Source organism: Bufo gargarizans, chromosome 2, assembly GCF_014858855.1.
Source record: "Bufo gargarizans isolate SCDJY-AF-19 chromosome 2, ASM1485885v1, whole genome shotgun sequence".
Classification (NCBI taxonomy): domain Eukaryota; kingdom Metazoa; phylum Chordata; class Amphibia; order Anura; family Bufonidae; genus Bufo; species Bufo gargarizans.
This window is the reverse complement of record NC_058081.1, coordinates 468,245,964-468,267,802: the sequence shown is the minus strand read 5'-3', so window position 1 is coordinate 468,267,802 and position 21,839 is coordinate 468,245,964. Positions and strand designations below refer to the sequence as shown.

The 21,839-nt window shown below is 41.9% G+C and overlaps 1 protein-coding gene across 1 annotated transcript in view; it reads left to right on the top strand.

Moving 5' to 3' along the window:
* Nucleotides 1-21,839, top strand: part of VWF (von Willebrand factor) — a 198,183-nt gene that overhangs the window by 59,863 nt on the left and 116,481 nt on the right. The window contains exons 18-21 of the mRNA XM_044281052.1: nt 3,943-4,103; nt 15,887-15,990; nt 21,108-21,246; nt 21,330-21,464. Coding sequence (XP_044136987.1) covers nt 3,943-4,103; nt 15,887-15,990; nt 21,108-21,246; nt 21,330-21,464 — 539 coding nt within the window. The remainder of the gene's footprint in view (nt 1-3,942; nt 4,104-15,886; nt 15,991-21,107; nt 21,247-21,329; nt 21,465-21,839) is intronic.

Genomic DNA, 21,839 nt, shown 5'->3' with positions numbered 1-21,839 from the left:
ATAGGAGGAGGGGATGGTGTACCACTAACTCCACCCACACCCCTGTCCCTGCCTACTTGCACTATCCGTCCTAGGTAACAGACCACAACTGGGCAGCGTTCTCTAGCCGTGGTAAGTGCGGAGGGACGAACAACATAGAATGGTCAACAAGCCGAGTCAGAACCTGGAGGTAACTTCAGTACAAGAGGATTAGCAAAGACGGGTCAAAAACAAGTCAAAGTCAAAAACCAAGAGAAGCGAACAAGACACAAGGAGCAAGCAAGGACGGAGACGATCAACGATTGTTGAGTCAAAAGCCACGGAATCACACAAAGGAACACTGGATAGGACCTTATTCACAGGCAACATGTGGCCTACAGGTTTACTGTATATGTAGTGGGGAAGAGAAGTCATGTGACATGGCCAGTGCCACATGACTCATTCCCCTGCAACCAGCTGAGCGTTTAGCCCGGACTCCTTACAGTGGCCATGGGAGTGGAGGATGCCGACCGCGCTAAGGAGGTGAGTGTGGTCGGATCCCCACCACCACCCGTTGCTGTGGAGACGAGGACGCAGCGCACGTCCTCGCTCCATACTAGCCGCAAGGCGCCGGCGGCACTGAGGACGGGGAATGTGAAGCTGGCGCCTCGTGACAAACTGCCTTTTTTTACATGTCAAACATTTCTAATTTTTACTCAGTCCAGAGCACCAGCTGACATTTCTCTGCACCCCACTTCCTATGTTTTCATGCATAGTTGAGTTGCTTGCCCTGGTTTCCATGTCAATGGCTTTGGCCACAATTCTTACATGAAGACCATTTTGGACAGACATCTCCAAGCAGTAGATGGGTGTACCTAGGTTCCATCATGCTTACTTCCCATGAAGCGAAGTAAACATGATATGTCTTTTATGCACTAAGTTTCCTTGGCCGACCACTGTGTCTACGTTCCTCAGCATTGCCTGTTTCTTTGGGCTTCTTTAAAACAACTTGGGAGGCAGATACTTCTTTATCCTACAGTAAAATCATGGAGGCATCACATTGGCTCCAAATTTATTCTGCAACAGGGCAACGACCCCAAACATTTTAAGTAGTGATGAGCGGCAATATTTGAATTCGCAATATTTTGCGAATATTTGGTAGAATATTCATCATATATTCGCAAATTCGAGATTACTTTCTTGATTGCGAAAAATCGGCAATGTAATATTTGCGTAATGCGCGAGAAATACAGGCGTGGGTCACTATAGCTAAATTTTTCAAGCTGCTAGAAGTTTCCTGGAACTGGAAAAAATGGTTGGCACGGCAGAACATTACAATAGCTTTATATGCAGATAGAGTGCTCCAATATATTTGCGATTGCAAAATCGGCACTAATGATGCAAATATTTTGGCGCAATACGTGCAACTTCACATTTTAACAGGTCTGACTACTTATTAGTGTTTGGTGCACTAAGTATTGTTGTGACATCACAGCACTATGTCTGTAGCATGTCTGTATGGACAGCAGAACCTATCAGCTACACTATGTCAGGATATAACCGACACTGACTATCTCCCACTAACAAACTGTATTATATATATAAGCTATCTAACTATCTAATGTAATGATACAAGAAAGCACAGAGCACAGCAATAACACTGCTCTCTCTCTCTCAGAACTGCAAAATACTGCAGAAAATGGCTGCTGGGGAGGTTCTTATATAGTAAGGGGTAGGCAGCTTTCCTATTGGTTGCTAGGGATGTTGCTAAGCTGTGACAAAGACATTGCAGCCTTCTCATTGGCCCACAAGCAATTACTGACGTTACTGATGGAAAAAAAATCTATAATATTCGAAATTGCGAATATATATCATTATAATCTAAATATTTGGGAACTCTTGAAGTGCCGATATTCGCGACTAATATTTGCTATTCGAATATTCGTGTCCAACACTATTATTAAGAACCATCTTTATTATAAAGAAGCATAAGGATCCCTGAAAGTGATGATATGGTCCCCACAGAGCCCTGATCTCAACATCGAGTCTGTCCGGGATTACATAAATGTACAGAAGGATCTGAGCAAGATCTATTAACTATTAACACTTCTATTTTTGAAACCATTCTTACTTTGCAGCATTTTTCCACACCAGCCTAAAACTTTTGCAGAGAATTGTATATACAGCCCTATAGTGATACGGTATATAGAGTACTATATGGAGAGAGAGTGAAAACAAAAATGAATACAAAATAAAAAAAGTGAGAGGCAAGAGAAAAAATTCTGTCCCAGGAGACCTTAGAAATCTTTCAGGCCATTTAAAGCACCTTCGATTTAGGCTACATGCACACGGCCGTGCCGTTTTTTGCGGTCCGCAAATCGCGGATCCTCAAAAAACAGAAGCCGCCCGTGTGCCTTCCGCAATTTGCGGAACGGGCGGCCATTGATATAGCTGCCTATTCTTGTCCGTTTTGGGGACAAGAATAGGACATGTTATATTTTTTGGGGAACGGAGCAACGGATGCGGACAGCACACGGAGTGCTGTCTGCATCTTTTGTGGCCCCATTGAAGTGAATGGGTCCGCATCCGAGCCGCCAAAACAGCGGCTCGGATGCGGATCCAAACAACGGCCGTGTGCATGAGGCCTTAGGTAGAATTGATTCAGACCCGAATCAAATGGTTTTATCTATTTGGCCTAATTGAACTCAAATAGAATTTTGACCAATTTGTTCTCCTCTAATTGAGTGGACGAGAAGTGATACTAGTAGGCCCAGAATGCTAAGCTACTGGTTCTAGTAAAGGAAGAAAAAAAAAGAAAACCCTTTTTTTAATCCTGGACAATTAGCTGCCTCTCTTTCTGCACAATCTCCCAGCGACACCTGCTACTTACTTTCTTTATTTGCATAACCTTACAGCTTGTCCTTCTTGGTGTTGTAATTTCCATGCTGAGGAGTGTATAAAAAATAAATAAGAAAAAATAGATGAAAAATATGTATAAATAAATAAATAAATATATATATATATATATATATATATATATACATAACTATATAAACACATAAAAAAAAATAAAAAAATAAGCATGAATAAAACCCGCAAAAATGTTTTAATATAAAAGACATTTATGCACAGTACTTAGAAAAGCATCCATGGACTTTTCATGGTACATTGATTAGGAGTACAACATTGTGGATAGGGATTAGCGAAGTGGACTGTAATCCCAATTCCAGGATAAATTAGATTCTCGCGAAGCCGAATTTCCTCATGCTTCGTAGTATCGAATCGATTTAACCAGAAATAGGGTAAAAAATAAATAAATAAATAATACCTACTCCATTTGCTCATGAAGGGCCGCCCCGTCGCCATCTTGCTTGAAGATCTTGGCCGAAATCCCATGCATGGCCGACATGATGATGTCATCTCGGGCTGTGCGAGATTTCACGCCAGACCTTCAAGCAAGATGGCGGCGGCCGGCCTGTAGCAAGCAAATAGATCAGGTAAGACCTTTATGTTTTTTAATTTTCTATTTATTTTACACTCTTTTTGATGCTGCGATCATGTATGAAAGCAGCATCTGAGGGGTACAATGATGGGAAGTGGCACAATTGCCATTCCCTGTCATTTAACAATTCCCTGTCATTTAACCCACTACTTACAAAGAAATGCTCTTCGTGACTAAGTAATTAGTCACAAAGCGTATTTTTTTGTAAAGCTTGGCGAAGCAGACTAATCGAATCGTACAAAACTTCGCTCATTCTGGAGTCTGGAATGTTCTACATTTTATGTGGCTTTGTTTTTTTATTTTAAAGAGCGTTTCATCTATTATCTATGTCTCAGGAAGCTGAATAACAAACAATATGGCCCCCATGTAGCTTCCTTAAGTGATGGCATCTGACATTTCTATAGATTTTTTTCCAGTTATCCTGCAACATATTTCAGAACCTGCGTGGAACCAATTAACTCTTTCCTTCTTTTGATTTCCAGTAAAGAGAAGCGCAGATTGTCGGCCTCCATTGAAAAAAGTTGTGTGCTCTCCTGATGATCCATCAGTTAAAGGAACAGAGTGCGCCAAATCTTGTGAAAATTATGAAGCAGAGTGCATGAGTAGCAAATGTACCTCAGGATGTATGTGCCCAGATGGGATGGTAAGGTTTCATTTTACACATTTAGGCCCACATTTAAAGGTACAGTAAGATCTACAGTCAACATCTTATAGGACTGGATGATAGCATCATTGCCTCTTTTGGATGTACATGTTCCTGAAAGATCTTAGCAGCCAACATTTGTGTGATAAAGTATAAATAAGGAGAGTTTGTGGGGGGGATGTGGAGGAGGAACTTTCCTGAACTTCCTATAAGTCTGGCCATGCACATGGGATATATATTATGTATAGCTATTTCACCCTCTACACTTGCATGCAGTGTGCATGTTTTCTGAAGAACGTGAAGGGACTTAAGATACTGCCAGACACCTCTGGCGTCACCTTCTCAAGAACTGAAAAGGCATATGTTAGCTGATTTACACCTGGCTGACCTGTTACATGTGCACTTGACAGCTGAAGACATCTGTGTTGGTCCCATGTTCATATGTGTCCACACTTCTGAGAAAAATTGTGTTTTAATATATGCAAATGAGCAACGGGGGCATTGCCATTACACCAAGAGGCTCTGCTCTCTCTGCAACTGCCACATCCTCTGTACTTTGACACAACCAGGCAGTCCATTCACACAAATGTAAGCTGTCCGTGCCCCTGCCGCAGACCGAAAATTCACTTGAATGGGTCCGAGATCTGCAATATACAGGAAAAGATAGAACATGTCCTATCTTTTGCAGTGTGAAGGCATAGACAAAAAAAAACACGGAAGTGATCCATACCTCCGATCCGCGCCGTATTTGCTGTCCGTAATATGGGCATAGACGGCCTACAGTAATGTGAATGGACCCTAAAAAGTGCAGAGGAAGTGGCAGTTGCAGAGAAAGCTGAGCCTCTAGGAGGTAACGGCAACACCCCCATTGCTCCTAGAAGCTCACTTGCATATAGTAAAACATCATTTTTCTTGGCAATGCGGGCACATATGAACATGGGACCAACACAGATGCCTTCAGCTGCAAAGTATTGAAGTTCAGCATCTTAATCCTTATACCTTCATAAACATTAGATGGTTGGCTAAACTTGCCAAAATATACAGTATCTCACAAAAGTGAGTACATCCCTCACATTTTTGTAAATATTTTATTCTATCTTTTCATGGGACAACACTGAAGATCTGACACTTTGATACAATGTAAAGTAGTCAGTGTACAGCTTGTATAACAGTGTAAATTTGGTGTGCCCTCAAAATAACTCAACACACAGCCATTAATGTTTAAACCGCTGGCAACAAAAGTGAGTACACCCCTAAGTGAAAATGGCCAAATAGTGCCTAATTTGCCATTTTCCCTCCACGGTGTCATGTAGTTAGTATTACAAGGTTTCAAGTGTGAATGGGAAGCAGGTATGTTAAATTTGTGGTATCGCTCTCACACTCTCTCATACTGGTCACTGGAAGTTCAACATGGCACCTCATGGCAAAGAACTCTCTGAGGATCTGAAAAAAAGAATTGTTGCTCTACATAAAGATGGCCGAGGCTATAGGAAGATTGTCAACACCCTGAAACTGAGCTGCAGCATGGTGGCCAAGACCATACAGCGGTTTAACAAGACAGGTTCCACTCAGAACAGGCCTCGCCATGGTCGACCAAAGAAGTTGAGTGAACGTGCTTAGCTTCATATCCAGAGGTTGTCTTTTCAAAATAGACATATCAGTGCTGCCAGCATTTCTGCAAAGGTTAAAAGGGTGAGCCTGTCAGTGCCCAGACCATACGCCACACACTGCAACAAATTGATCTGTATGGCTGTCATCCTAGAAGGAAGCCTCTTCTAAACATGATGCACAAGAAAGCCCGCAAACAGTTTGCTGAAGACAAGCAGACTAAGGATATGGATTACTGGAACCATGTCCTGTGGTTTGATGAGACCAAGATAAACTTATTCGGTTCAGATGGTGTCAAGCGTGTGTGGCGGCATCCAGGTGAGAAGTACAAACACAAGTGTGTCCTGCCTACAGTCAAGCATGGTGGTGGGAGTGTCATGGTTTGGGGCTGAATGAGTGCTGCCGGCTGTGGGGAGCTACATTCCATTGAGGAAACCATGAATCCCAACATGTACTGTGACATACTGAGGCAGGGCATGATCCCCTCCCTTCAGAAACTGGGCCACAAGGCAATATTCCAACATGATATCGACCCCAAACACACCTCCAAGATCACCACTGCCTAAAAAAGAGGGTAAAGGAGCTGGACTGGCCAAGCATGTCTCCAGACCTAAACCCTATTAAGCATCTGTGGGGCATCCTCAAATGGAACGTGGAGAAGTGCAAGGTCTCTAACATCCACCAGCTCCTTGATGTTGTCAAAGGATTCCAATGGCAACCTGTGAAGCTCTAGTGAACTCCATGCCCAAGAGAGTTAAGGCAGTGCTGGAAAATAATGGTGACCACACAAAATATTGACACTTTGGGCACAATTTGGCCATTTTTACTTAGGGGTGTACTCACTTTTGTTGCCAGCGGTTGAAACATTAATGGCTGTGTGTTGTTATTTTGAGGGCACACCAAATTTACACTGTTATACAAGCTGTACACTGACTACTTTACATTGTATCAAAGTGTCATATCTTCAGCGTTGCCCCATGAAAAGACAGAATAAAATATTTGCAAAAATGTGAGGGGTGTACTCACTTTTGTGAGATACTGTGCATCTTATATATATATTGCCACCTTAAAGGGTTATTCCCATCATCAGTTTTCATACTTACCTGGGTCCAGCGCTACGTTCACTTCCTGTATTCGGCTGGGCTTGATTGACGTCTTCTCCCGGCAATGCCGCGCTTGCGCAGAAGACTGAGGTTTTTCTCCCGGCCGGGCCACGCAATGTCCTGAACGCACTCGCCGCCGCTCATGTGCCATGATGACTTATTCCTGGCCTGTATAGTACAGAGCCGGTGTGCGCGTTCGCGGCTCTGTACTATACTGGCCAGGAAGAAGTCATCATCAAATCTTCAGTCTTCTGCGCAAGCGCGGCCCGGCCGGATTCAACAGGCGAAAGGTGGCCGTAACCAGGGGAGACGAAAGACAACAATCAGGTAAGAGGGGACTTATTTTCTCAAAAAGGGTGGGAATTGGGTAATAAAATATATTTACAAAAATGATCACTGTCAAATCATTAACAGATTTAACAGTGATCATTGTGATGGGAATACCCCTTTAAAGCGGTTGTCCAGGATTCTGATACTAATTGTTTATCCTCAGGATAGACCATCAATATCAAATCAAAAGTAGTCCATCACCTCGCACCCCCGCAGATCTGCTGTTACCTTGTAGCTCAGGTGCCAAAGGGTAACGCTGTAACAGGTCCGTCCATTGTGCAGTGGACAGAGGTGGTAACTGCAGTCCTGGTCCTATTCACTTCAATTTATTGTCACACAGTTGTTCTGGATTTAAATTTAGTGGTGATCTTTTTTTTGGGGGGGGGGGGGGGGGAATTGTCTTTTAAGTTAATATCCACATTTGAAAGCCATCTTTTCTTTTTAATATAACTATGTTCACAATTCTATAGATTTGTGCTCCGTTTTTCCTGATACTGACTTATAATCCTCTGCAGAACCTTGAAGGCAAATTATGGAAGTATGACTGCCTTACCACTACCGTCAGTCAGAATTATACAGCTCTCATTAAACTCAGTAATAAATGTGTCCTCAGCAGATTCCCCCTAGTGGTGATGACAGGTAGTGAGAATTTTATCATTTATAGGCTTAAGATTTCAAGCTCTTTAGCAGAAAAACTGTGCTGAAATTGTTGTAAATCCGTGTTGTGAAATTGCTCAGCACGTGATTTTGGACCTAAAGCTGAAGATACCCTTGAAGGGTGGCGTCTTTGTTCCATTGACCCACTAATGAATTTTTTCCCATATTGCTCAGTTTACAGGGGATCCTGTACACCATGCGCCCCCAGTGTTTGTTATGAAACTGTTCTTTCTACAGAATTAGAGGAAAAACTTGAATAACTAAAGTTTTTTTCCTCCCTATTGACACATGGAATGAATCCAAAACACACACAGTGCAAGTGACAAGTGATTTAAACTGGAGAGAAGGTTAAGCTCACAGACACATCTGGTATTCAGTGCGGTCCCTACAATTAACCAGTTTTACAGATGCGTCCTGTGAAGTACACAGAGGTCGCGAGACTTGTTCACATTCAGAACCTAGGGCCTCCGTCTAAATGAGATATTTCTTTTCAACCAGTGGTCCCCATTGCCAGACCCGCTGCAGGCCTGTCACTTCTAAATCCTCTGTAGACTTGCAATGCATTATAAGATTTTCGGCAGGTTTTCACATTAAATATGTTCTGTAGATACTTAAAGTCGTCGAATCCTGCTGCTCCGCAAACAGAAACTAGCAGTTTTTCATCTTGCCTTCAACATTTCCCACCATCACTTTTAAATGGTGCAAGATCCAGTGTGATCCACAGGGCAGTTATGCACAGCGCTTACCCACTATTTTCTTTTCTATGCCTCTGCACTTGGGAAGTAGTTTTTAGGTGGTCTTGCATTTTGAAGTGCTGGGCCACCCATTCTGCCATTGTTCCATTGCAAGTGTGGTAGGTAAGTGTTGGTTGAATGCACACTGCAATGTCGGGCTAGCACAGCTGAATGTAATGATACTTTCCGCTTCACGATTTGTTGCTTCATTCTGGAGAAACGGTACTTCTAATCCATAAAAGCAAAGTGAGCAGTTAAGTGCACCAAGGGTGGGCTCAAGCCACTCAGTGCATCCTTGCTCCTCCTGCTTCCTCTGCCAGCTCCTCCCAGTGCCAGGCGAGATGACTTTGCAAGAACCTAGCCTTGTCAATCAAGGAGGGGAGGAGCTGGCAGAGGAAGCAGGGTGCACCAAGTGGCTTGGGACCACCCTCAGTGCACTTAACTGCTCACTTGCATATGAAAAAAAAAGCTTTTTCACCAGAATGAAGCAACTGATTGTTCTGTGAAAAGTGTAGCTAGCCCTATAAGGCATTGTGCCTGGTTTAACAGTGAATTTCCTGGTGACAGATTTAATTTAAAGAGGACCTTTCACCGCTCCTGACATGCCTGTTTTAATAGCTTCATGCATTCCCCGTGTAATAACAATTCTGGAGCATCTATTATTATGGCTGTGTGTTTTGCTTCTCCTTTATTATTTGCACTATAAGTTATGAATGAATTGCTATTAGCCCTCAGTAAGGGTACAGAGGGGAGGTAACCAGTTGGGGGGTGTCCCTGCACAGACTGACTCTATCCAATCAGTGCTGCCATTTTTAGACTGTGCAGGTACACCCCCCCCCCCCCAACTGGTTACCTCCCCTCTGTACCCTTACTGAAGGCTTATAGCAATGCATTCATAACGTATAGTGCAAATAATAAAGGAACAGCATAACATAGAGACATAAGAATAGATGCTCCAGAATTGTTAGTACATGGGGAATGCATGTAGCTATTAAAATAGGCATGTCAGGAGTGGTGAAAGGTCCTTTTTTAAGGAAATATTCCTTGAGCTCGCTGCATTAAGAGGGCTGCTGTACAGGGTGTCTTCTGCTTGACTAAGTGTCTGCTTGCAAGTGGCGTTAAAAGAAACACAAAAAATAGAAGTTTAAAGCACGAGTTAGTCCCTGTACTTTACTCTCCAATTATTGTCCTCTGTTGTTATAACTGAGATAATGGCTAGCTGGTTGGAGATTTTCTTTATACACAACTGGAGCAGAAGATACAGGGTAAATACTAATGTGACAGATGTGAACATGTTGTCCATCTGGAAGCTTGCAGTAGAGATCTGAAAGAGCAAAATATACCACTGAGGGCAACTGACAATCTTGAGAGGAGCATGCTGCTCACTGAGTAAGCAGTTAGTGGGGTAGATGTGGAGGTTGGAGGTAAGAATCAGGTGGAACAGGTAGGTAGCTATGTTAATGTAGTCAGGGGGAGTAGAAAGGGATCCAAGAAAAGAAAGGTCACTTCTGTTTCTGTTGTCCCAAACAAAATTGTAAAGCTAGGTGATGGTATAAGGGTGTCAGTCTCTATGGCAGCCCTAGTGGATAGTGGTCTCCCTAACAGCTGGGAGGACATCCCAGATAGTAGTTGAGGCAATGGTAGTGTAATTAGGTCTAGACAGTTAGTTACAGGGGATTCTATAATCAGAAGACGGATAGAATAATTTGTTGCCAAGACTGCCGAATGGTTCGCTTTCTCCTTTGTGCCAAGGTTCAGCACGTGTTGGAATGGGTGGATAAATGAATGACCCAGCTGTTGTGGTCCATGTTGGAACCAATCACAGAATACATGGAAGTTGGAGGGTCTTTAAGAATAATTTCAAAGAACTAGGTTCCAAGCTTAAAGCAAGTGGCATTTATTATGTAGAGAAAGTTAATGCAAGGCACTTACTAATGTTAGCGATTGTCCTTATTGCTTGCTTTGCTGGCTAGACTTTTTTTTCCATCACATTATACACATCTCGTTTCCATGGTTGTGACCACCCTGCAATCCAGCAGCGATGGCCGTGCTTGCACACTATAGAAAAAAGCACTGGCCTCTCTGGTGGACAGGACCATGGAAGTGCTTTTTTCTATCGTGCGCAAGCATGGCCACCGATTCTGGATTGAAGGGTGGTCATAACCCCTAACAAGAAGTGTATAATCTGACACAACCCCTTTAAGGCAAGGGCCTCCAAGGTGATATTCTCTGGAACACTATCTGTACCATGCACAACACAGGAAAGGTAGTGGGAGCTTAGAAAGATAAATGCATGGCTCAAGTCCTGGTGTAGGGTTTGTGTTCTCAGAGCACTGGGCTAACATTTCATTGGGGTACAAACTGTTATACCTAAACGGAAGGGGGTCATCTGTGCTTGGGGGATGGGGATGAATTCTAGCGGAGGGTGGTGTAGTATTTTTAGAGGAATCCATCACCACAAACCTTTTAATGATGTGCGCTTGTCTGCTGATTCCAGTACAATTTGTGCCATCTTGATCCGTGACCCCTATTCAGAGAAATAACCTTTTTTAGTTGATGCTAATGAGCCCCTTGGTGCAAAGAAGGTGCTGCTGTTACATCTCGTTGCGCCCAGAGGCTTCTCTCCTTTTCCCTGCCGGCAGCGACCCCACCAATTTGACTGACAGGGCCAGGCAGTGTAGATGTAATTCCGCCTGGCCCTGAAGTCATGAGGCAGTGCATTCAGCGCATGCGCAATACAGGGGTGGAAATCACTGGAGAGAAAATGAAGTGGTAGATAGGTCAGAGAGGGGTAAGAATATATTTGTGAATGGAGAATTGGATTAAAGGGGCTTATTAAGGCAGTGGATAAGGAGATCCACATGTTACAAACCAACAATGAAATCCAAAGTGCCCGTAAAGTCTCAATAATTCCCATTCCGGCAACTGAATATAGAAAAAAAAATGGAAAAAAAATTAAATAGTAACCTAAAATGCATGTTCACAAATGCCAGAAGTCATGCAAGCAAAAAGGGAGAACTGGAGTCTATTGTACTCGAGGAACATGTAGAGTGAATTCAGAAAATCTTCAGACCTTTCACTTTTTTCAAGTTTTGATATGTTGTGGCCTTGTGCTAAAATTAAAAAAATGAACGTTTTCCTCCATCATTTTACACTCAATACCCCCATTAATGAGAAAGCAAAAATATAATTTTAGAAATGTAGGAAAAAAATTAAATTTCACATGGACATAACTATTCAGACATTTTTCTATGACACTTTAAATTTAGGTCTGGAGGCCTCCCATTTCTCTTTATCATCTTTGAGATGATTCCACTCTTTGATTGGAGTCTACCTGTCGTAAATTCAGTTGATTGAGCATGATTTGGAAAGATACACAAGGTATCATGGCTAACAATGCATATCATGTCTGTAAAGAATATATCAAGGCAACTGGGCGTACTGTAGATTTCTTGAAAACGTTTTACTTGTTCTTCCAAGGAGCTTTCTCAATTCTGAGTGACTGTACAAAAATTATCTGGGAATAAATATGTAACTGAATCAACATCTGGTAATTATACCCAGCATGGGGTCAGAGGTCATTATACCCAGCATGGGGTCAAAGGTGTTGATTCCATTATCCTAATTGGAGTCAGTAGGTGATAATGACCTCCCAGAAAAAGGTGTCAAGACAGCATTGTATGTGGCAGACAATAGATGTCTAACACCCTAAAGCTTGGCTTCTCCATTTTTACGTAGATGGCCTCCTTCACACCTCGTTTGTACCAATCGGCCTCCTTATCCAGATGTTGATTAAGTTACATATTTATTCCCAGATAATTCTTGTACAGTCACTCAGAATTGAGAACGCTTGTTGGAAGAACGAGTGAAACGTTTCAAGAAATCTACAGTAAGTCCAGTTGCCTTGATTTATTCTTTACAGATATACCATGGATAAATGAGAGCCTTCACAGACAATGAATATCATGGGAAAAACCAAGCCATGAGAAGACATTAAATGCCTGTAGAGCTCAGAGACAGGATTGTGTGAAGGCACAGAAATCACTGAAAGTTCCCAAGAGTGGCCTCCATAATTCTTAAATGAAAGAAGTTTGCAACAACCAGGACTCTTCCCGGAGCAGACCGTCCCTCCAAACCAAGTAAAAGGGCCTTGGTAAGAAAGGTCACAAAGAACATAGTGGTTACTCTGGCTAAGCTCCAAAGATCCTGTGTGCAGATGGAAGAAACTTGCAGAAGGTCAGCCATCACTGCAGCATTCAACCAATCTGTGGTTTTTGGCAGAGTGCCTAGAAAGAAGCCTCTTAGTAAAAGACGCATGAAGGTTTGCAAGAAAGAACCTAAATGACTCTCAAACTGTGAGAAACAAGATTCTATGGTCTGATGAAAATCAAGCTTGAACTTTTGGGCCTCAGTTCTAAGTATCATGTTTAGCGGTAATCAATCACTGCCCAGTACCATCCCTACAGTGAAGTATGGGGGTGGCAGCATTATGCTATGGGGGTGTTTTTTTATCAGCTAGGACATGGAGACTGGTGAGAGTGGAGGGAAAGCTTAATGGAGCAAACTACAGAGCTATTCTTAAGCCGGATCCAGTGTGCTCTGGACCTCAGATGGGGCTGAAGGTTTACCTTCCAACAAGATAATAACCCTAAGCACATAGCCAAGACAAAACAGAATTGGTTTCAGGACAAGTCTATAAATGTCCTCAAGTGGCCCTGCCAACCTGACAGAGCTTGAGAGGAACTGCAGAGAAGAATGGCAGAAGATCCTGAATTCCAGGTGTGCAAACTTTTTGGCATCATACCTGAGAAGACTGGAGGCTTTAATCTATGTACTGAGTAAAGGGTCTGAGTAAAGGGTCAATGCAATATTTAGGTTTTTTATTTTCAATAAATTAGCACAGACTTCTAACATTCTGTTTTCACTTTGTCATTATAGGGCACGGAGTGGAGAATGATGGGGAAATTTTTTTATTTTTTTTTTGTTATTTTAGCACAGATTAAAACATAACAAAATGTGAAAGAAGTGAAAGGTAAAATAAGGTTTAATGGCTTAGAAAGTATAGTTTGCAATTGGTCTGAAAAATTCCTGAAGGACCGTGTCCAGAGAGTTATGGTCAATGATCACTATTCTGAATGGTCCCCAGTTACCCCAAGGTTCAGTTCTGGGTCCCCTATTACTGTATTTAACTTATTTATTAATAATATAGAGCAGGGATTCCCTCCAGCTGTTGCAAAACTACAATTCCCAGCAAGCCTGGACGGCCTACAGCTACATGGAATGCTAGGAGTTGTAGTGTTACAACAGCTGGAGGGCAGCAGGTTGGGCATCCCATATAGAGGATCGAAATTTTAGCACTGTTTCTATTTTTGCAGATTACACCAAGCTATGTATTTCTGTGAAGTCTATGAAAGATGTCCATAAACTACAAGCTGACTTGGACACTTTGAGTGTTTGGGCATTGTAACAACTCGGGGTCACATAGCTCTCTGGGATCGCTGTCTTCTCAGCTTAGATAACTGGTTCACCTCAAGAAGCCACTCCAACATTGTAGATTTGGAGCGCAAAACTGACAGCAACCAGCTTTATAATTCTTATATCACAGCAAAGCAGTGTACTTTCCACAGCAATTAGTGTACCTTTCCAACATAGGATACAAAACAAATCCTAGGCTGTCTGGCCACTAACTACACAGTAGTTCTTCCTAACTACCAGGACCTGCATCTACAACCCAGTGTCCTTAAAAGACATGCCACAGTTCATACCATACATCTAGGGCTGCTGCAGCTTCCACAGACCTCAGCACTGCCGGTGTCTTCCTTGGGGCCCATTCACACGACTGTATATTTGTGGTGGGTGGGTTATGAACTCATATAAATATATAAATGGGTCATACAAAAAATATGGTGAAAAGCTGTTCAATGTAAAATCCCCTCAAAAGACAAGGGGGCACTGCCTCCAACTGGAGAAGAAAAAGTTCAGTCTCCAGAGGCGTTGAGGCTTCTTTACTGTAAGAACTGTGAATCTGTGGAATAGACCTGGACCTTATCACGGCAAGAACAGTTGATGGTCTTAAAAAAGGTTTAAATTCTTAGAACTAAATAATATTAATGATTGTGTAAATGTGTAGAAGTCTAGTTCTCACTCCCCTTTACTAAAATTAACATCTTCACCCATCACTTGGTTGAACTTGGTGGACTTATGTCTTCTTTCAACCGTAACACCTACTGACCACAAGGTGCTCAGATTTACAACTGTAATATTTCTAACATTATATTCTAGTAATACCATGAGTCACCACAAGGTGAAGCCAAATCCCACCTTGTATAACGCAAACGTTTGTCCCATTATTTTTGCAGGCTGGTCATGCTGCTTGTAGTTCCATGATAAATGGGGCCAGGGGTTGTAGCTGTCAGAGGCAGAGGTTGCAGTCACACGCAGCTTATGGTGCTTTAGAAGGCACCAGTATAATAAATGGAACGTGGTATATGGGGGTCCTGTCACAGATTTAGCATTAAGGCCCAAGATATTGATATTTGATAAATCTGTCCCAATGTGCCTTATATTTTGTTTCACACTAGCGAGACACCTGCATTCAGTGATGGCAGACCACTCAGCTGTTACAGCTCGGCATATGGAACTGAAGACGGTGATTTATTAAGTGCTAAGTCTCATAATAAGCTGGTAGCCGAGCCGCAGAATGCTTAATTGTTCCTCTGCTGCCTACGGTTATGTAGTAAAAATGTACATGAATGAAGTCAAATTAAATTCAGTGGTCATAAAACTAAATCTTAGATCAAGAAATAGTGTGTAACATAAAAAAAATTCTAATTGTGTTGCAAAATCTAATTTCTCAAAAAATGGTATTCTGCAAACATTATCTTGTGTAGTAAAAATGCATTTAGGATACATAAGATACAAGAGTGATATGAGTGACATAAGAAGTAAAGCTGCCTCATGTAAAGTCTGCCACATGCAAAGACCATTATTGCATTAATGCATTTTCCAGTTTTTTTCTGTTACCTTTTTTGTAACCTGCTTGATACTCTGTTCACCACTAGGTGGCAGTAAACGGCAAGAAACATTGTGCGGTAGGCAAAGCTTTTGTTAGCACCTGAAAAATGTTATAGGTTCACTAGTGCTCCACATGATTCAGGAGAATATATTTCTTGCCCTTTCTATAAAATACACATGGCTAAAAACAGAGTCCCTGTATTTGATCTATTACCACAGCAAAGTGGTGCACTTTATATTCTTTCCGATCTTTAAATCTTCTTTTACCTGTAAGTGACATATTTTGGTATTTTTGCACATACAATTCATTTTCTTTATTGTTCCTTTTCATGTTTAGGTCCGGCATAATAACAGGTGTATATTTCCTCATAAGTGTCCATGTAGACATGCGGGGAAGGACTATGCTCCCGGGGAGTCAGTGAACCAAGACTGTAACACATGGTAAATATACAAAAGTGAATAAATGCTGCTGAGCATAAAAATCATCTTAATTTTTCCTGTCCTTCCATCTCATCAACCTTCTTTTCACTCGCCCTTCCCCTCTTCTTATCCTTCTCACATTTCTTTTCCTACCCTCATCCTCTCTACTCCATTCCCCTTTCCTGTTTAAGTTTTCCTCCCTCAACTTCCTTTGCCTTTACCTTCTCTACTCATCTCACTTTTTTTTTACTTCCTGCACCATCCTCTCTCTTTTTCCTTTCATATCCCTCCATCAGTTTCCTCTCTTCTTTATATTCTTTCCCCCCTCCTTTGTTAAACCTTATCTCTCTTTTCCACCCCTTTTCTACCCCTACCATTTTTCCCCATAATCTCTCTACTTTCATCAACCTCCACTCCCCTTGCTCTTCCATCTCCGCCATGCAGCATCTCAGTGGCATGCCTAGGGTGTTTGGCACCCGGGGCGGGTCCTTTCTCTGCCCCCCCCCAATACTTAAAAAAATGATAATTGTACCCCCTCACAGTAGCATTGACCTCATTGTACAACTTTCATGTAGTTTTGTACAGATGTATGCCCTCTCACAGTAGTTATGCCCACATTCTGCCCCCTCACAGTAGTATTGCCCTCATTGTACAGCTTTCACAGTAGTTTTGTACAGATTTGTGTCCCCTTAGAGTAGTTATTCCCACATTGTGCCCTCTCACAGTAGTTATAACCACATTGTGCCCTCTCACAGTAGTTATGCCCACTCTGTGCCCCTTAAGAGTTGTAATACCCTCTTTGTGCCCCTTCACAGTAAAAATCCCCATTGTGTCCCCTTCATAGTAATAATCCCCATTGTGCCCCCTTTATAGTAATAATGCCCACTGTGCCCCCTTCATAGTAATAATTCCTGTTGTGCCCCCTTCACAGTAATAATGCCCATTGTGCCCCCTTTACAGTAATAATGCCCTCTGTGATCCCTTCATTGTAGTAATGCCCTTTGGCTCTGTGCCCCCTCCATAGTAGAAATGCCCATTGTGTCTTCTTCACATTAATAATGCCCTCTGTGCCCCCTCTGTATACAAAAAAACAACAACAACACAGTAACTACTCACCTTGTCCCGTTCCTGAAGGTCACATACCTCTCTTCCCTTCAGGCACAGATTGCTTTGCAGCACTGTGTGGGCGGAGCTTATGAAGATTTCCGGGCTGCAGGCTCCACCCACACAGGCTGGTAGCGCGATCTGTGTCTGCAGGCTGAATGGTGGAGCCAGGAGACGTTTTCTTGCTTTACCATTCAAAGTGCCGCTGGTCCAAAGGAAGGGAGGCGCACGGGTGAGTGACTTGAGCGCTTCCATCTGTATTGAGGGAAGCGCTTATTGCTTCTGGCAACTCCCTGAGAGCCGGCACCCAGGGCGGAACCCCCCCTTCCCCCTTAGTATGCCATTGCAGCATCTTTTTCCCTTACCTCTCAGTTCTACCCTTTCAGCCTAATTTTTGTTCCATTTCCATCCCTCAACATCATCTCCCCTTTTTTACACTCTCCTCAACATTTTCTGTCTACTTATTTCTTTACAGAATGGTTTTGTTTTAGGTTTTGATTAGGTTTTGATTTTTTTTCAGAATATAGATCGAAATGTAGAATGCACAATGATCCCATGTAGTATTTTGAGATGTTTATAAACTATATAATGCATACATTGAGTGTACATATAGAGGCATATGGGTCATTGTGCCACCAAATAAGCCACTGTGCCATATATATTCCTTATGTAACTAGTGCTGCTAGTCTCTTGTAGTATTATCTAAGCTGATGTAGCACAGAACTTCATGGCTGGGACAGCAGTGGGATAGTCCTTGTTTCCAAGGCTTGGTGTCGTCTCACCAACAGTTTCAAGGGACACTACTATCAATTTTGAATTACATAATGGCAGCATGTATGTAAACATTACATGTATTTTTCATTATGGTTTTCTTTTCTTTTCTTTTGATGGTTTGTTTTCTGGATATCATTTTTGAAGTCACTCCATTTGTTTGGACTTTTAGCACAGCACATGGCCTCGCTTGAATTTCTCAGTCAGACCATTCATGAGAGAGGGAAGGGGGATGAGTGATTCAGTTAGAGTCTTTATCTAGGACTATCAAGAGAACAATAGAGCTGTCATGGTGTCATCCTAAATTCTAGATCTACTATTATACTAGCAGATAACATCTTCCCCTCACAGTAGCCTTAAACTAAGAATGAGATCCCCTTCTGTACCTCTCTGTGGTAGCTGCTACAGAAGGACAATAATTTGGAATTAGAAGAAAAAAGAAAAACAGCCAAAAATTCTATATATAGATATTAAGTTTAAAAAAAATACATCTTTCTGATGGTTGTGTCCCTCATGGATTGGAGGTCCCTATCCTACCTCTGGGACCAGACTCTACCTGACTTAATAGCAAAGCCATATACAGACGTGGACAAAATTGTTGGTACCCTTTGGTCAATGAAAGAAAAAGTCACAATGGTCACAGAAATAACTTTAATCTGACAAAAGTAATAATAAATTAAAATTCTATAAATGTTAACCAATGAAAGTCAGACATTGTTTTTCAACCATGCTTCAACAGAATTATGTAAAAAAATAAACTCATGAAACAGGCATGGACAAAAATGATGGTACCCCTAGAAAACACAGAACATAATGTGACCAAAGGGACATGTTAATTCAAGGTGTGTCCACTAATTAGCATCACAGGTGTCTACAACCTTGTAATCAGCCATTGGGCCTATATATATGGCTCCAGGTAATCACTGTGTTGTTTGGTGATATGGTGTGTACCACACTCGACATGGACCAGAGGAAGCAAAGGAAAGAGCTGTCTCAAGAGATCAGAAAGAAAATTATAGACAAGCATGTTAAAGGTAAAGGCTATAAGACCATCTCCAAGCAACTAGATGTTCCTGTGAGTACAGTTGCACATATTATTCATAAGTTTAAGATCCATGGGACTGTAGCCAACCTCCCTGGACGTGGCCGCAGGAGGAAAATTGATGACAAATCTAAGAGACGGATAATCCGAATGGTAACAAAAGAGCCTAGAAAGACTTCTAAAGAGATTCAAGGTGAACTTCATGCTCAAGGAACATCAGTGTCAGATCGCACCATCCGTCGTTGTTTGAGCCAAAGTGGACTACATGGGAGACGACCAAGGAGGACACCATTGTTGAAAACGAATCATAAAAAAGCAAGACTGGAATATGCCAAACTACATGTTGACAAGCCACAAAGCTTCTGGGAGAATGTCCTGTGGACAGATGAGACAAAAATCGAAGTTTTTGCCAAGGCACATCAGCTGTATGTTCACAGACGAAAAAATGAAGCATATCAAGAAAAGAACACTGTCCCTACTGTGAAACATGGAGGAGGCTCTGTTATGTTCTGGGGCTGCTTTGCTGCGTCTGGCACAGGGTGTCTTGAATCTGTGCAGGGTACAATGAAATCTCAAGACTATCAAGGAATTCTAGAGAGAAATGTACTAGCCAGTGTCAGAAAGCTTGGTCTCAGTCGCAGGTCATGGGTCTTGCAACAGGACAATGACCCAAAACACACCGCTAAAAACACCCAAGAATGGCTAAGAGGAAAAAATTGGACTATTCTAAAGTGGCCTTCTATGAGCCCTGACCTCAATCCTATTGAGCATCTTTGGAAGGAGCTGAAACATGCAGTCTGGAAAAGGCACCCTTCAAACCGGACACAACTGGAGCAGTTTGCTCATGAGGAGTGGGCCAAAATACCTGCTGAGAGGTGCAGATGTCTCATTGACAGTTACAGGAAGCGTTTGATTGCAGTGATTGCCTCAAAAGGTTGCGCAACAAAATATTAAGTTAGGGGTACCATCATTTTTGTCCATGCCTGTTTCATGAGTTTATTTTTTTACATAATTCTGTTGAAGCATGGTTGAAAAACAATGTCTGACTTTCATTGGTTAACATTTATAGAATTTTAATTTATTATTACTTTTGTCAGATTAAAGTTATTTCTGTGACCATTGTGACTTTTTCTTTCATTGACCAAAGGGTACCAACAATTTTGTCCACGTCTGTATATAAGAGGTGGCTGTGCAGGTGTATGGTGCTTTCCAATGAAACCTATGGGAGTTAATGAGACAGCGATACCAACAACTTCCAAAGACAGTCACAAGCATAGGTGGCCACCTCTTCCTGAATAGGATCAATAAACAGTGATCAGAAAGGGGGAGTTGAGGAGGCTACCATGGTCCCCACATGCCCTCCTTACAATCCAGCCCTGTCTGATCTACTGTTATTGTACAGGACCACCAAGATTGAGAATTACACCTTCTGCAGCATATGCTTGATTTACTAAATGGAAGACGAAGACAAAAGTAAGATGTTACTCATTGGCATACTGTTCAAAGTCTATAGAGATGAAGAAAACAGCCAAGCACATGCCATAGACTCTATAGACTTTGAATGTAGCCGCAGCCCATATGCTTGATTGCCACTCCATTTCATCTCCAATCAATCATGCAGTTGGAGGAATGGATTCTCGGCACCCCAATCATTATATATTTATCATCTGTCCTGCAGATTGGTGATAACTGTTTTTCTTTGTACGTTTAATAATGAAGTACTGCTGCTGTGACTGATCTCCTTCAACTACTCCTGTTGCTAATAATGGAAGTTTTTACATTAGGGTTGTGTATATGCTGTTTTGGGTGTGGACTACAAAATTAGTGATGTCCCAGTCACCATAATAAAGAGTAAAAATATTTGCATTTGGATCCCATTAACACTAAATCAACTATTAATCTGGAACTGTATCAGGATCTAATAGCTTGAAAATTACTCAGTAATAGTCATATTATGTTTCGTAATCTTCCTAAATTAGTCACTAGTGTATAATAATGCAGTTTACTTTGTGTACCTCATAAATGGTAGTATTATAAGCATGTGTGTATTATGGGTAAAGACATTGTTTTACATGAATGTCACCAAACAGCTGTTGTTTAGCTGTGCTTTTAGATTTCCATACATGAATGCATAAATCTATCTATCTATCTATCTATCTCCACTACTCTTGGGCCTTCTGACTCAACAGTGCAACCTTTCAAGCTAAAATCTATTTTTCAGTATTTGTCGAGGTAGAAGATGGGAATGTACCAAAAATGTTTGTGATGGTACCTGTTCAGCCATCGGGGTGTCACACTACTTTACATTTGACGGCATGGTTTACAATTTCCCTGGAGACTGCCAGTATGTGCTAGCTCAGGTAAGATTTAAAACATGACACTGCTCCATAAGGAATGACTTCTCCCATTGAAATATAACAAAGGGTTTCCTGTTTTCCTATAGGATTTTTGTGGTGGTGAACCTGGGACCTTCCGTATCCTTGTGGGAAATATTGGTTGTGGATTCAGTGGAGACAGATGTACCAAGAAGATTACAATTCTGTTTAGAAATGGAGAAATTGAGTTAGAAAATCAACAGGTTTGTACAAGGATGCACACATATATCAAGGGCAATATTCAAAATTGGCTTCTCCCACCAGTGAGAGCTACTGTATAGTGTTGAGCGAATACGAACTGTAAAGTTCAGGTCCGTACCGAACTTTGCGAGTTCGGGTACTCAGACCCGAACCGGAACTTTGCCGGAAAAATTCGGGTTCGAGTTCAGTGTTCGGGCATTTAATAAAGCTTGTTGAAAGGCTGCAGGGCAGCCAATCAACAAGCTTTTAAGCTGTAGGCACTTAGAAGCCTACTAATGGCTTGGCTGTGATTGGCCAGTGCATCATGTGACCCAGCTTCTATAAAAGCTGGATCACATGTAGCACCGCCCATCAGCTCTGAGTAGTGCAGGGACAGG